Genomic DNA, 15,166 nt, shown 5'->3' with positions numbered 1-15,166 from the left:
CACCAGTTGAATTGTTATAAGTAGCCATTCAACTGAATCTTTTTTAAATCTTATATTATATTTATTTAATTAATAAATTAGTGTTATCATGATTAAACTCTTGTCCAATAATTATATGAGCTTGGGAACTGGTGCCTTAAAGGTAGGCAGGGAGCCTGAGCAAACTCAGACCTACAGTGTGTAGCGTAGGGGTATCCATGACAATCCCATGTGCAGAGACTTCCTCCGCCCATCCCTGCATGCAGCTACCAACTAGCACCATCACCCTAAAAGGAATTCTTCGTGAAACATACTCACCTGACCCCATTACATTGTACCAATGCTCCAAAGTATGAAAGGGATTGGAGCAGGAATCTGCAAAGATTTGCTAAATACAGACAGCCAAACAAAAGACCCACAAAGATCAGCTTAAAACCCATGAGGCAAGAAATAAGCCCCGGGCTGCTTGGGGACAAAAACTGCTGGCTGCATTGGCATGGCATAACTTTGCTTAAATTTACATCTAGCCACATAATTTTGAGCTGTTCATATCATGTTATTCCCCTAAAACAAGTTGTGCCTCATTGTGTTGTACAAGTGTGTTTAAGGACCTTTTTGCGATTATACAAATTTATCCTGTGTTGGTTTTTTAAATATTTTCTCTGTTTCATTTAACTTTGTTTTAAGAGCGTAATATACTTGCTCGCGAACAATACGAAGAGAGTCTGAAGTTTGAAGAAGCCTCTTTATGTGCAGCAATTGAATGTCTTAGAACAGATGAAGTTCCTTGTCCAGTCTGTAAAAGGTGCATTATACTGTAGGTTATGATTTAAAAAAAATTACTTCTTTCCTGAAATATTGACACCATTCTGTTTTGCCTGACATTCAACTAGAGCCCCATAGTTGTGTTTGGCACAGTTAGAATTTTTTACACACAATAAATTCATATGCCAGACAGTGTTTGACATCACATACTACTCCCTAAGTCTAACTTACTCTCTGGGCCATATCAGTCACAAAAGTCACCTCAAACACCCTAGGATGCCCCCTGTGGACGAGTAAAAATATTAATCATCTGCACCCTAGGGGACCCCTTCCTCCCCCCCCCCCCCGAGTTGACAAGTAAAATCATCTGGCATTAGACAGCGTAAAATCTGTTAAGTCTCACTGTCAGGTGTCAATGGGTTAATTAATAAATTAGGGCTCGTTCAATTGACTGTATTCTGGAATAGGAATACATGGAATAGAAGGTAGAAATCCTTCGTTTTTATGGAGGCGCACCTTCTTTAAATCATCACTCAACATATTCTTATAATTTCCAGAATAGGGTCAATGGAATACAGCCTTAGTCGTAAAGTCATACTGCATCTCAAAAGTCCTTAGCATCACATATTAATCCAGCTCCCATGTTTTCAATGTTAACAAAATTAATAGTAAAGTGCCCATAACCTAAAAAGTTTTATTTTCCTATTTGAAAGTCCATATTAAAAAATGAACTTTGGCGAAAGAATTCTCAATTCCAGCTTGAGGCGAATTTTCTACGATTTTTTCAATCCTACTTTTATTTGGTACACCCCTTTCGCTGGTCAGGACCTCACGGGCTCGCTGTGACGTAGATTAAGGAATGCTTGTTGACTATGGTCTTATCTTTTCTTACTAATCAACGCCAAGGTATCGCTTAGCGATCGTTTTTGGTATTTTTTAGTAAACAAAAAAATCAATCATGCCTATATTTATCATCAAGGAAAGTGCCTCTGAATCTGGAAGTGAATAAACTGGCAAATTATTAAAAAAAAAGAATTTGAGGCGAGTAGTTGCCGGTCTCGACGAGTCAGCCAGCACTAGCACTGAAACCCAGAACTGCACGGAACCCTACGTGGAAGAACCATTAGCAGACGAGGAATACAAAATTACAGAAAAGAACAAGAGGATAAGGATCGAAGGTCTCGCTAGGGAATTAAAGTCAACGCTTATGTCTGTTCCTGTAAGCGAATCTCATCCACCTTCAATGATCTTTTCGTTTTGCTGTCCATACAATACTGAAAGTCATAGTCTTTGAAGTGAATCTAGCACAGTGAAGAAGTTTTACCGGGCTTCTTTTTACCAAGACAAAATCTGCAGCCATTTTTCCTTCTTTTTTGAGGTACTACGTTTTGCAAGTCGAACTCTGATTCCTACGTATACTTATTCTTTTTTTAGGATCAGCTGTGTTGTTACATCGAGTGGTTATGCATCTTTTAGGCATTTTCAAGGGAATTGTTCCTTACTATACTGTTTATATCACTATTCCTTTTTCACTTGAAGTCACATGTTCCTTAATCTACGTCACAGCAGTATTGTGACCGGGAAGAATCGATAGAAGACTGAGGTGAATGGTGAGCCAAAATGGCAGCAAATTTGAACGTTTTCTAATTTCGATTCAAATCGCGTTTTGGGAAAATCGCAATTATTTTTTTTTCGCGAAACATCTATGAGATATGTGTAGATTCAGATGACTAAGTGAGAAAAATTAGGTTATGGGCACTTTAAGCCTTTCAAACACAGTTTTTTTCCTCTTATTGATCCAATTTTGTCTTTATATCTTATAGCAACCCATTACATCAGAACAGGCAAGTTATTTTCTGTGCATGTGGACTAAGAATTGATACTGAGGTAAGGCTTCTTGCTAGGAAAGGGAACTTTTGCAATGAAGATGGTGATGATGATAATAGCATCCTTATTGGTAGTGTAAGACAAAAAAAGGGAGACTTCTATTAAGCAGAATACCAGTTTTTATTCAATATGGCTGTCCACTCGCATGTGGTTCCCAGCATGCAGTGGAACTGCATAATCCTTGTTGCCATTTTAAAATTTTCAAATTGTAAAACACACAGATCTAAAGTGTCTGATGAAGCATCCTTTGTGCAACTCAGAGCACAGCATGTGCTGTCATCCCATCAATTCTCCAATAATTTTTTGTAATCGTTACTACAATAATTTTTCTGATGTCTATTATGGGTAGTTTGCAAAACATTTAGTATTAATTTTTGAAATCTGTAAAATTAGGGCCTAGGTGATTCAATTAGCAACACTTTGTTACCTGAATAGCTGCATTGAATATTTGAAAACAAATTGTTTATTTTATTATCTCTCTTCAGCATGATGCTGTCACCCTGACTTACGTTAGGAATCAAATTGAGTCAGCTCTTGAAGCACACAGGTAGCGGAAACATTCTCCATCTGCCATATAGCTACCTTTCAACCCACCAATCCACCAACCCTTCTAACTTAAGTACTCACTCACCCTCAATGCAAGTATCCATCCATCCACCTATGCACGGACTATCAATCAATACCTCCCCACCTATAGTCACACCAAGCAACTCACTCAACCTAATTTTTCATTAATTGTAAACCCATCTACAGTAGTGGTGCCTTCCTAGGCACCAAATCCTAGTGACTCATCCACCTACAGCCATAGTAGGTTCACCTTCCTACTAACCCATCCATTCACCCTTATCCTAACCTACCCCAGCCAACCCACCCAACTGCAAAAACTAAAAAATCCTCTCATCTACATATACCTACTAAACTATCCACTTATAATACCTGCTCACCCAACTATTTGTCTACTAACCCACCCCTGCACACCTCTATGCCAACCAACAAATCATTTCATCCTTGAAATAAATGTATTTGCATATTACCCACCCACTGGCAAGCTCCTTGATTGATTTTGTCCACCAACCATTCTTACCAAGATACTTCCAATGAGACTATGTGCCTAATCATCTTCATGCATCATGTTTAATACATTAATTCTCTTTGATTTGTTGTAGGGATGAGCATTGCTTGGAGGAACCACAATTTGGTTTATCCTTTGTGAAAGAACTTGGAGTGAGCAACCTAGTTTCGCTTTGCAAGGTAAAATAAGCTTTTGGAGTCTGAAAATAAGGATGTCACGTGCCCCCCCCCCACCCTTTTTTTTTCCAATCACACATCCCTACCTCTTACCATCACGTAAAATCTGTTTGTTTCAATGCTACACTGTCAAACCAGATTACCAGTTGTAAGCGTTCTGTTCAAAATTATATCAATACATTGATACTTTTAATTTTAGAGTCATTACATTTTCAAAAGGCAACCTTAAGGAAACAATGCACTATTCGTACAGTTCCAAGTTACTATAAACAATAATACATGTAGGTATTTCTTAGCTGCTATAAAAATAGAAGTGTAGGGTAATCTTTGGTTGCCTGTGCAAATAAAGGTACGCTGGGAAATCAACATGGTGAGCAGTCTCGTCAAGTTATAGGGTTGTAATTGAATCCGAGCCATCCAGATCTTAACAAACATTACATGGTGTCAATAAGTGGGATTTTCGAACACCAAGAACCTCAAGAAAAATTAATTCAAAGAATTAAACCAAGAGACAATGATGGGAGACTATGAACGATCTAATGAAGCATCTGGTGTAACACAGCGAATATCACTGGCGAACTACCATGTATCACAGCCTGATAAATTCTCCTTCAAAGAAGAAGAGTGGCCCAAATGGATGCGCCGTTTTGATAGATTTAGAAAGGCCACAGGCCTTGACGAGAAAAGTGAAGAACACCAAGTGAATACGTTAATTTACTCAATGAGTGATCAAGCCAATGATTTCTTTGCTTCTTTCTCCCCGACAGAGGAGGAAAACCAGACATATGACATGGTGAAGGGTAAATTTGAGCCCTATTATATTTTGTTGTCAAAAATGTTACATGTATCTATGAAAGAGCCAGATTCAACTGCAGAGTTCAAGCAGGTTAAGGCAGGGTTAGAGAGATTGGAGAAACAAGGTGTTATCTCTAAGATTGAGGAGCCTACCGACTGGTGCTCCCCAATTGTGGTGGTCCCAAAACCCAGTGGAAAACTCAGGTTGTGTGTTGACTTGACCAAGCTTAGTGAATCGGTATGCAGAGAAAAAAACATACCTGCCATCATTAAAATAGGTTCTGGTCTAAATGAATGGTGCTATTAAAATATTTAGCGAACTAGATGCGAGCTCTGGGTTCATCATATTCCTTTGGCCAAGGAGTGAGCCTTGCTTACCATATTCATTGCTCCATAGTTATGGTGCATTTTGCCACAGCCAGGTACCATTTGGTATAACGTCAGCCCCTGAGCATTTTCAACGACGTATGTCAAAAGTTCTAACTGGACTTCCAGGAACTTTGTGTGTCATGGACGACACTCTTATCCTTGGGAGAAACTAGAAAGAGCATGTCGAGAGGCTAAATGCTGCCATAAAGAGAATTTGAGCTACTGGCTTGACCTTGAACAAAGAGAAATGTAAATTCTCTCAGAAACAAGTTACCGTACATGTACGTGGACAAGTCATCGATGATGCCTCAGGCATACGCCCAGACCCAAGCAAGGTACAAGCGATTGCTGAAATGAAGGCACCAGCAGATAGGAGTGAACTGAGGAGATTCCTGGGTATGACCAACCAATGTGGCAAGATTTCTAGAAACTCAGCTGAAATATCCAAGCCATTGAGAGACCTGCATAGTCTGAAGAATGAATGGCAATGGGGTTCTCCACAGCAACAAGCATTCGACCAACTTAAAGGAGAGCTAAGTGACCCCAACAAGATGCTGGCACACTACAGCCCAACAGTCGAGACATGCAACAGTCAGTGGTGACGCAGCTTCCTTCGGCCTCGGTGCAGTACTCACACAGAGACAGTAAAATGGAGAGTGGAATCCAGTTGCCTATAGCTCAAGAGCTATGTCCGTTCAAAGCAGAAAAGAGATATCCGCAAATAGATAAAGAAACACTTGAGGTTACCTGGGTATGTGAGAGGTTCAGTGGCTTCTTGATACGTATGACCTTCAAGATCAAGACAGACCATAAACCGCTAGTGTCATTGTTAGGCGGCAAGGACCTGGATATTCTTCCAGCAAGAGTTCAAAGATTTCGCGTACGTCTGATAAAGTAAAAGTAAAGCAACTGTATTTAACATCGATAACTCGTAACAGTAATTCAACTGACAAACCTGAGGTCGACGGTGCGCTCATTTTACTCCCCCCTCGCCATCAGTGCTCCGTTTTACGGGCATTTAAAGCTACTTAAGGACGGTGCCTACTAATTCAAAGGTATTTTTGCGCGGTTTACTGACTACGCGGGAAAAGCAGATCTTAACAAGAGTTATTGAAATCCAAAAAGAAAATTGGGGGCAACCACGCATTTTTCGAAGATAATTAATCAACAATACTTGCAAAAGCCTTAAACTACAAAGCAATGTATGGCGTTCTTTTCCAAATTCAAGCTTAATTATCTCTGAAAAATGCGTGGTTACCCCCAATTTCCTTTTTGGATACCAAGACACTTGCTTCGTTCTGCTTTCTCCGCATAGTTTTGAACCGCGCAAAAGTATCCCTGTATTAATAAGCACCGCCGGTTGGAAATCCGAGTATCTCGAGATGCGCAGAACGTATGCGCAATAACAACAGTAGGCACCGTCCTTAAGCTTCACAGAACGGAAAGAAGTCGAAAAAGGGATGTGAGATCCGGGAATCGAACTCAGGACCTCTTGCACCAAGGCCGCGCACAAACCGACTACGCCATCCTCGCTTCTCATGATGAGATTTAACTACAAGATAAGTTATGTTCCCTGAAAGGAACAATCCATATCTGCAGATGCCTTATCAAGGGCTCTTTTTGGAGATTATGATCCCCTGCTTCATGACGTCAGTCAAGTCTCTGCAGACCAAGTTATTGCCGATTTACCAGTAACCAACTGCTAGACGGAATAACCCAACATCAAAGAGAAGATGAAGTATGTCAGCTCCTGTATACGTACTGCGCTCAGGGTTGGGCAGAAAAAGCTCAAGGTAGTTTGAAACAATACCAACCAGTTGCTGCAGAAATTACAGTCCAAAATGGTTTGCTGATGAGTGGGCACCGTATCATCGTACCCATGATTCTCAGGATGGAAATGTTAGAGAAACTGCACGCAGGATATTTAGGTTTAGTGAAATGTCATCAGCATGCAAACCAGTCTGTGTGGTGGCCGGGACTGAAAACTGAAAACTTTATTTATACTCGAGGGCCTGGAGCTTATTAGGCTCCTAGCTTAAGTAGCTATAATGAGTCGGGTATGATACTAACAAAAAAAAAAAAAGAATTAAACTGAAAACTTTTTTTATACTCGAGGGCCTGGAGGTTATTATAGGCTCCTAGCTTAAGTAGCTAATGAGTCGAGTATGATACTAACAAAAAAAAAGAATTAAACTATTTACATCATGGACTAGTAAACCAATTGCAAGAGCTTCTATTCAACTGTTGTGCTGTCGCCAGAAAAACCGAGCAGAACCACTTATTCCCACAGAACGTCCAAGCTATTCGTGGCAAAAGGTTGCCACTGACCAACTGGAATTTAGGAAACAGTAATATTTGAAAGTAGTGGATTACTATTCAAGATATGTGGAACTAGCTAAGTTGTCTAGTACTTCCTCAGAGGACTTTTTTCGTCATGTAAAGTCCATTTTTGCTAGACATGGGATTCCAGAGTACCTGATTTCTTATAACGGTCCTCAGTATGGCTCAAAAGCCTTCTCAGCTTTCTCTCGTGATTATGACTTCCAGCACATAACAAGGAGCCCTTCTTGTGCACAAGCTAATGGGTTAGCAGAAGGAGCTGTGAAAACCGCAAAATCAATCCTGCTAAAGTCGTCAGACCCCTATCTGAGATTACTGTCTTACAGATCAGCTCCTTTAGGACGTGGTCACTCGCCTGCTCAACTGTCAATGTCCAGAAATATTACGACCACAATAGCTGTAGTAACAGATCAGCTGAAACCATCTGTAGTCCAACCGGACTGCTTTAAAGCTGAAGCAAATACAAAAAAGAAACTAATGTCTTCGACTCTCAGCATGGAACAAGGCCACTACCATCTTTGGAAAATAGAGATCAAGTATGGATTCCCGGTCTCCAAACAAAAGGAACAATCCAAGGAAATGCAGCAACAAGAGGCTTGCAGGTCTTGTGCCTACTGAGAAAGGAAAGGTCAGACGAAATAGGAGACATCTATATGAGCTTCGGAACGAGAACAGTACCCAAAACGAAGAACCCAAGGACGAAATGCAGCAAAGCAAACGGCTGGAAGAGCCAAAATCAGAAAACAGTGAAGACACTGCTAAAACACTTCAAGATCAGAACGTTAAGACAACTAGACGTAGTAGAGCTGTGAAGCCACCAAATAGATATCTTGAAAACCTGTAACAGGTTGTTACGTTCTACTTTATATTTGAACGCTGCATATTCAGAGGTTTTAGTCAAACAGAAGACTTTAGAAAAAAGCCCAAACTTTTATATTTGTTCGTTGCGCTTTATTTTATCCCGTTAAGGGAGGTGTAGGGTAATATTGGGTTGCCTGTACAAGTAAAGGTATGTTCGGCAATTGAATCCGAGCCATCCAGGTCTTAACAAGCATTACAAGAACATCTCCTATTCCAGTTGACCTATTTATAGTGCCTATTACCTCAACACAGTTTTCCACAAATACATTGTGTTGTTTTTAGAACCATTGGAAAAAAAATCACTTTTTTATTTGCTTTGAAAGACGAAAAAAGTGTTTATACTTTGATTCGTGTAGCCGAGCAATGAAGGGGAATGGGTTTAGTACCGGGTTGACGTCATAGACTGCTTTGCAATTTGCTGGTTCTTTGAAAAACAGTGAGGCAATTAATTTGTGACGTCAATCCGGCATTGAACCATTGCTCGGTTATAGTGACTTAATCACTTGGCGGCCATTTTGAAGTCCTTTAGGAATAAAGGCTTCATCTTTGCATTGTCTTTGCCTGTCTAGCCTCAAACTGAATGAGAGGTTGTACGGGCAAAATCTTTTGTTTGGACATTGAGTGATATGGGTCTATTGTTCTAAAAACGACACAATGTATTCGGCCGATTTCGGAGAATAAATAAAGTGAAAAACTGTGTTGAGGTGATAGGCACTTTAATCTCTGCATTCATAAAATGTTGATGTTGTTATTAATTTTCTCTCTCTTCCTCCAGGCCTGTGAATTCATGTACATAGTTCTCTGATGGGGGACATGAGCGGCAGGTAGTGAACAGAACAAATCCTGATGAAGCCCCAGGAGAGGAAATTTTGTTTCTAAAATTATAGATTTAGAGGAAATTTTGTTTGTAAAATTATAGATTTATTACATTGTTTACCTGATTCATGTGGTCTAGTTATGTACAAAATGTAAGATACGTCCAAAAGAATGAAATAAAGTTGTTTCATACTTTTTCGTTTACATTGCTAAAACTGACTAGGTAAGCAAAAGAAACAAATGAGTGCATGTTATGTTACTTTTAACTTTCGTCGCATCAATCAAAGCTGTCAGCTGCCCATTTTGGGTGTGCAAAAATTTGGTTTTATCAACGGAGTTGATAATGTAAATTGGCCACCGTACAGAGATTCTAAAAGCTGACGTTTCGAGCGTTAGCCCTTCGTCAGAGCGAATCGAGGAATTATGGGTTACATGTAGTTTTTATAGCAGAGTAGGAGCTACGCTATTGGTGGTAACATGGCAACGTGAAAAATAGGAATATATTAGTTAAATGAAAAGTGTTCGTTAATACCGGATATTAAAGGTGCCGATTTGGAAGATGAATTTTTGTTCCAGATTGTTGTGGCTTTCCATCGTTCCGTCGCCCTTCGCCGCGTTCAGTTAAAAGCCTTCTTTCATATCAAAGAGGACGATTCGGACACTTCTAACAAAGATATTTTTGAAACACTTCAAGTTCGCAAATCTAAATGGACTCCCCCAGAGGGACAATTTGCCTCTTTAGATTTTTTTCACCAAAAAATGCCGTCACGACATTCACAAACTTAAATTCAATCGAATGTGAGAGAATGTTTAACACATATTAAATGAAAGGTGTTACAATTAAACCCACTGGGAACTCGGAAAAATCCGAGCCCCAGATGAGATTCGAACCCACGACCTTCCGTGATCTAGTAGGGATGCCCTACCCACTGAGCTACTGGAGACTCTGTGGTGAGCTTGGGTGAAATGTGAGTATTTGACTCGAGCTGCATCACGCAGCCACAGAGTCAAATATCGACTCACAGCATAGCTCCTAACTGCATCGCGCAGTCACATTGAGAGCATCATTGAACGATGCGGCCAATCAACCACCAAAGTGGGCGAATGTGAGAGAATATTTAGCACATATTAAATGAAAGGCGTTACAATTGAACCCACTGGGAACTCGGAAAAATCCGAGCCCCAGATGGGATTCGAACCCATAATTCCTCGATTCGCTCTGACGAAGGGCTAACGCTCGAAACGTCAGCTTTTAGAATTTCTGTACGGTGGCCAATTTACATTATCAACTCCGTTGATAAAACCAAATTTTTGTATACTACTTCCCCACCGACGCAGCACCACAGTTTCTTTAGAAACTACTCCCTTCATTCATTTGGGGGTATGGTTTATTATGTAACCATAGCAACGGTGATCTTTTCGTGTGTGAAGATAACTTGTTATTTTCACATGTAAAGATATCATGTTTTTTTGTGAAAGCTTACCTGATATTTCAATGGTGTTTATAATGTTTCTTCCACCTTATTTCCATTGTCTCTTTCTTCCATCCCCAGAAGCCAGCTGGTCATCACTTTCACCGTCATCCGCTGCCCATGACGAGGAGCGAACAACTCCCATACTAAGCCTATGTCACGGCATTTTTATAGACCAATCTATTTTCTGACCACTTTTTCCGCAAAAAAGCAAAGGCAGTTCGGCTTCGGTGACGCTATGACGTCATTTTTGTGATTGGTCATTGGGCTCCTGCGGGAGTTTCATTCGCGTGAAATTAAATCTTAAAATAAATCGGTCTGTGAAAACGCCGTGACGGGAATATAAGTCTGTTGCTCGCTCCTGCCATCATACGTTTAGTGCTGACAAGGGTTATCCACTCCACCATTCATGCAAGATGGTTTTCAATTCTTCTACTGGTAGATTGATCAGTGGTTTTAAACAGTTGCCCCTTGTAACTCATCACTGTTCTCATTACTCTACATCCCATAGCAACACTTGACTTGCTAGGTCATGGTCACTTAACGTCCATGCCCCAGATAACTTTATTCGGTGGATAGGTATACTATCCACTGAGGCCTAGAACAAATGAATATTAAGTTAAAATTCTAACTTGCCCATTGGGCAAGCCAACTTTGTGTCCAACTTGCCTGAGGAGTCCCTTCATAAATTACTTATAAAAAAATTTAAAAAAAAAACAGAAAAATGATGTGTATCTTTTTTTGTCTCTTATCTTTTGATTCTTTGGTTAATTGTGTTGGCCAAGTGGCCTGAAAAGATTGCTTGTCCCGGACAATCGGGCGGGGGTTTTCTCGCGCGAGCCCCGTGACCAACAGTTTAAATCTGTGTAAAGTTTTCAGTACTTACTGAACGTGCAGACTCTAAGCAAGTCTAAGTAAGGGCATGATATCGAAACCTAAACGATTGTTTAATTTATGGGGTCTATTTTTTGCGAAAATATCCGCTTTTGAACAACTTGGTAGCTGAGAACCTACCAGTTTAGTGCGTCTTCGAAGACGCACTAAACTGGATAGTTCGCCCAGACGTATTATGCGTCTTGTGCCCGTCTTCATCCAAGACGAATTTAACAGACGCAGAAAAAATGTTTGCACAAGTTCGTCCCAGACGAATTGTGCGTCTCTACAAAGTAGTATAGAAATGGCCGATGTGATGTATGGAGCAATTTTCTGGCCAGTGAATGAAAAAAAAGACTCCCTGATGAAGTGTGCGTTAGTCACAAGAAACGCGCAGGAGAATAAAAAGATCGAGTTACACAACTACGTCTTCGCAGAAGTGCTACTAATTCATCACTTATCTTTTCCCTCCTACCGTCCACCCGTCACCCGCGGAAAAGTTTTATCTGGTGGGGCTAGCCTGTGCATCTTCGCAGTTATGAACGCAATTTTTACAATTGCGTAGAGAAGCCTGAAAAATTCAAGACGTCGACGGGGTTTAAACCCATGACCTCGCGATTCCGGTGAGACGCTCTAACAAACTGTGAGCTATGAAGTACTCAAGATAACATAAGTATTCAACATAAATATATTTACAATTAGCAGCTTGGCAGCTTTCAGAAGCATTAAAAAATTTAAAGCTTCTAAAATTATTGGTTATGGGGATGACATATAAAACAGTATAATTACATACGGTAGGTGATCATTGAAAATTCTCTGCGCTGATTGGTTGCACCATGAGTTGATTTAATAATTACCCTGTAATCACCCGGCCGCATTAAGCCGCTTTGTCGACTTGACAGACGAAGAAATTTATCGTTTCAAAGAAAATGCATATTTTTCAAATAATAACTTCTTACTAACCGAGCGCGAGGGCCGTACTGGGGAATATTGGCCCGAGGTCGTGGCAGTACGGACCGAGCGCAGCGGAGCTTTACCGCATGACAGAGCGTCAATTGCTTTGCTGAGTTCCTCCAACGTGGGTTCTGCATCTAACTCCTCTAGCACGGGCAGATCTTCCAGCGCATCGAGTGCTTCCTGGGAGACCATATTTTCTCTGGAGTACAGCTCAAGGTAGTGTTCAACCCACCTCGTCATCTGTTTGTCTTCGTCTGTTATTACCTCCCCCGTCTTGGATTTCAGGGGAGCGCACTTCTTCACTGGCTTGGTGTGGTGGAGCTTCTTTGGTTTCAGCTTTACTTTGGAGGCAATAAGCGAGTGGTCGGTGTCGCAGTCAGCGCTGTGGTAGGCTCTTGTCTTGCAGACACTGTTGATAGAGTCTCGCCTAGTGACGACTAGATCCAGCTGGTGCCAGTGTTTTGACCTGGGATGTCTCCAAGATACTTTGTGGCATGCTTTGTTCTGGAAGAAGGTATTAGTTATGCATAGGTTGTGGTAACAGCAGAGTTCCAGAAGTCTCTGGCCGTTGTCGTTCATTTTCCCTGTGCCGTGGTGACCTACGACGTTTGGCCATGCCTCACGATCTGAGTATACCCTTGCATTGAAGTCGCCTATGACGTAGATATGCTCGGACGCTGGGATGGTGCTGAGTGCAGTATCCAGAGATTCGTAAAAGTGGTCCTTTGTTTCCACCGTAGCCAGTAGTGTTGGGGCATAAACACAGATGATGTTGACATGGCCCTCCACTGTTGAGAGACGCAGCTTGAGAATTCTCTCTGTCCCGTCTGTTGGAGGTTCTATTATCTGGAGCAGCGAATTCCTCACGGCAAAGCCCACTCCTTGTTCCCTGGGTTCGTCGGCACTTTTTCCTTGCCAAAAGAAGGTGTAGTGTTCCTCCTTAAGGGATCCATTTTCTGGGAGTCGTGTTTCCTGCAGGGCTGCCATATCGATATTCAATCTGTGCAGCTCGCGATCTATCACTGCTGTCTTGCGAGCATCGTTAATTGCTTGCAGATCCTCAGACAGTCCGGGCCGCATGGTCCGTACATTCCAGCTCCCAATCCGGAAAGCTGATGTTTTGGTTTTGTTCTTTCGTTGTTTGCCTGGTGCGTGGTTGACGATCTGCTTGTTGAGCTTTGACTTTAAGCTCCAGGCACCCACTGAAGCAAGCAGACCGTGGCGGGTCAGTACCTTACTGTCCGGGGGCTGCCCGGCTTGAGGCGGGCGGTAGCTGACCAGTGGAACTGCGATGGTCCCTCCCACCGTCGAGGACAACCCCTAGCGCCCTACTCTACGCCAGTTGAGCATGGACTTAAAACTGGTAAACTACTGTCCTCCGTGTTGTGCTCTCACCGAATGGCGAGACTGGAGTGTCCTCTCCAGGGCGCAAGCCTGGGCGAAGTGTATGGAGACCTTGTGCTGCCCAATCAACATGGCCCCCCTCTCGGCCGCACCAACTTGGTCCAAGGGAACACAGAGCATTACACCTGGAGCTGGTTTGGCTGCAGGAGCTGCCAGAGGGATGTCGACATCAACAGTCCAACTGCCTTAGGGGCTCCACTCCGGATTTTTCCTCCGGGTTAACTCCCGAAGCCTTTTCCGTGACCGGGTAAGCCGCAAGGCAGCGGAGGTTTGAAATCAGGGTTTTCCTTCCCCTAGATGGGCTACCCTCCCGGGTTGACGAGCCCCAACTGCCCGAAGCGTCTGGTTTAAAGGCGCCAGATACCCGCCTTCGCCCCTTCTCCCATCAGTAAAAGCAGCAGGCTGGGAGTTGGACTTAGCTGTCAGTGGCTCGCTCTAGATGAGGAGCACGCCGTAAGGAGCATTTTATAAGCACGTGGGAGCTTATCCCCAGTGCCATTCCTGGCTATGACAACCTTGGAACCAATGTTCATATTTAATTGCTGCAATAAGTTACTCCGTTTTAAGAAAAGGATCAGCCATTATGATTTTATTGCCAACATGACCACTTTGAAATCCCCTGCTTGGGTTTATTTTTGTGCATGGTCAATTTGAAGACCCAATAGGTGTTACTTTTGTTTATTTCAATCGTGTATTTTATGCAACATTTGGTGTTCCAATTTGGTTGAAATCAAAATGTTGATTTTATTGGAACCCTCTGTTCAGTCTACTAACAACTGCATACTTTTAGTCTAAATTTCAGTTGTTGTTTTTTTCGTTAATAAATTACAAGTTTCTCTGACCCCTATGCAAACTATTTCTTTTATACTATCATGTTTGCAAGAAATTTATCTTGTCTTTTTAGGCCCTGCAAACAATTTTTTTCAATATTTTGCATACCCTCCTCCAGAAAGATCGGTTAATGCATTTGTCGTGCTCTGATTGGTTCACTCAATCTCAGTTATCAGCTCTTACAATGTAGTTTGACCTTATATGGCAAATGATTGCGCTAAGTGTTGCTAAGCTAAATTTTCTTTTGGCCGGAAAGCGAAATTTTTCTCTGAATAAAGCAAAAAAAATCGTTTTGTGGAAAGTCTGGATCAATTCCGACGTTTAAAAGTATGCGAAAAGGTAAGAGATGTTTTTGTGATGACCCTGCGTCTGTCTGACCACCAGGTATGACACAACAACGCATCTTCATCGCGTTTTTTCGATTTCGCTCGGATATTCTCGCTTTCGTACTTCCAAACTTTTTAGTTTAAGGAATTTAATAAAACAATTATTCCATTCGCGCTTGTTGGATATGAGACTGGTTATAGCCAACTCGGCGCTATGCCCATCTTTGGCTATTAATATTTACC

General features: G+C 41.7%; 2 protein-coding genes across 2 annotated transcripts in view; one reads left to right on the top strand and one right to left on the bottom strand.

Moving 5' to 3' along the window:
• Positions 1 to 9,260, top strand: part of LOC137975276 (RPA-interacting protein A-like) — a 17,856-nt gene extending 8,596 nt beyond the window's left edge. The window contains exons 4-8 of the mRNA XM_068822374.1: positions 667 to 784; positions 2,568 to 2,631; positions 3,117 to 3,178; positions 3,798 to 3,882; positions 9,020 to 9,260. Of these exons, the coding sequence (XP_068678475.1) occupies positions 667 to 784; positions 2,568 to 2,631; positions 3,117 to 3,178; positions 3,798 to 3,882; positions 9,020 to 9,049 (359 nt within the window). The 3' untranslated portion in view covers positions 9,050 to 9,260. The remainder of the gene's footprint in view (positions 1 to 666; positions 785 to 2,567; positions 2,632 to 3,116; positions 3,179 to 3,797; positions 3,883 to 9,019) is intronic.
• Positions 9,261 to 11,116: 1,856 nt separating this feature from the next.
• LOC137976924 (craniofacial development protein 2-like) lies at positions 11,117 to 13,442 on the bottom strand. The gene is made up of 2 exons (XM_068824243.1): positions 12,443 to 13,442; positions 11,117 to 11,130 (listed from the first exon to the last, which is right to left on the bottom strand). The coding sequence occupies exons 1-2, from the start codon at positions 13,440 to 13,442 to the stop codon at positions 11,117 to 11,119; spliced, it is 1,014 nt and encodes a 337-aa protein (XP_068680344.1).
• Positions 13,443 to 15,166: the final 1,724 nt, after the last annotated feature.

This window comes from Montipora foliosa, chromosome 11 (assembly GCF_036669935.1).
Source record: "Montipora foliosa isolate CH-2021 chromosome 11, ASM3666993v2, whole genome shotgun sequence".
Classification (NCBI taxonomy): Eukaryota; Metazoa; Cnidaria; class Anthozoa; order Scleractinia; family Acroporidae; genus Montipora; species Montipora foliosa.
This window is presented reverse-complemented; position numbering and strand designations above follow the sequence as displayed.

Coding starts and splice junctions, on each gene's coding strand:
- LOC137976924 (XM_068824243.1), bottom strand. CDS start 13,442: ATGCGGCCCGGACTGTCTGAGGATCTGCAAGCAATTAACGATGCTCGC.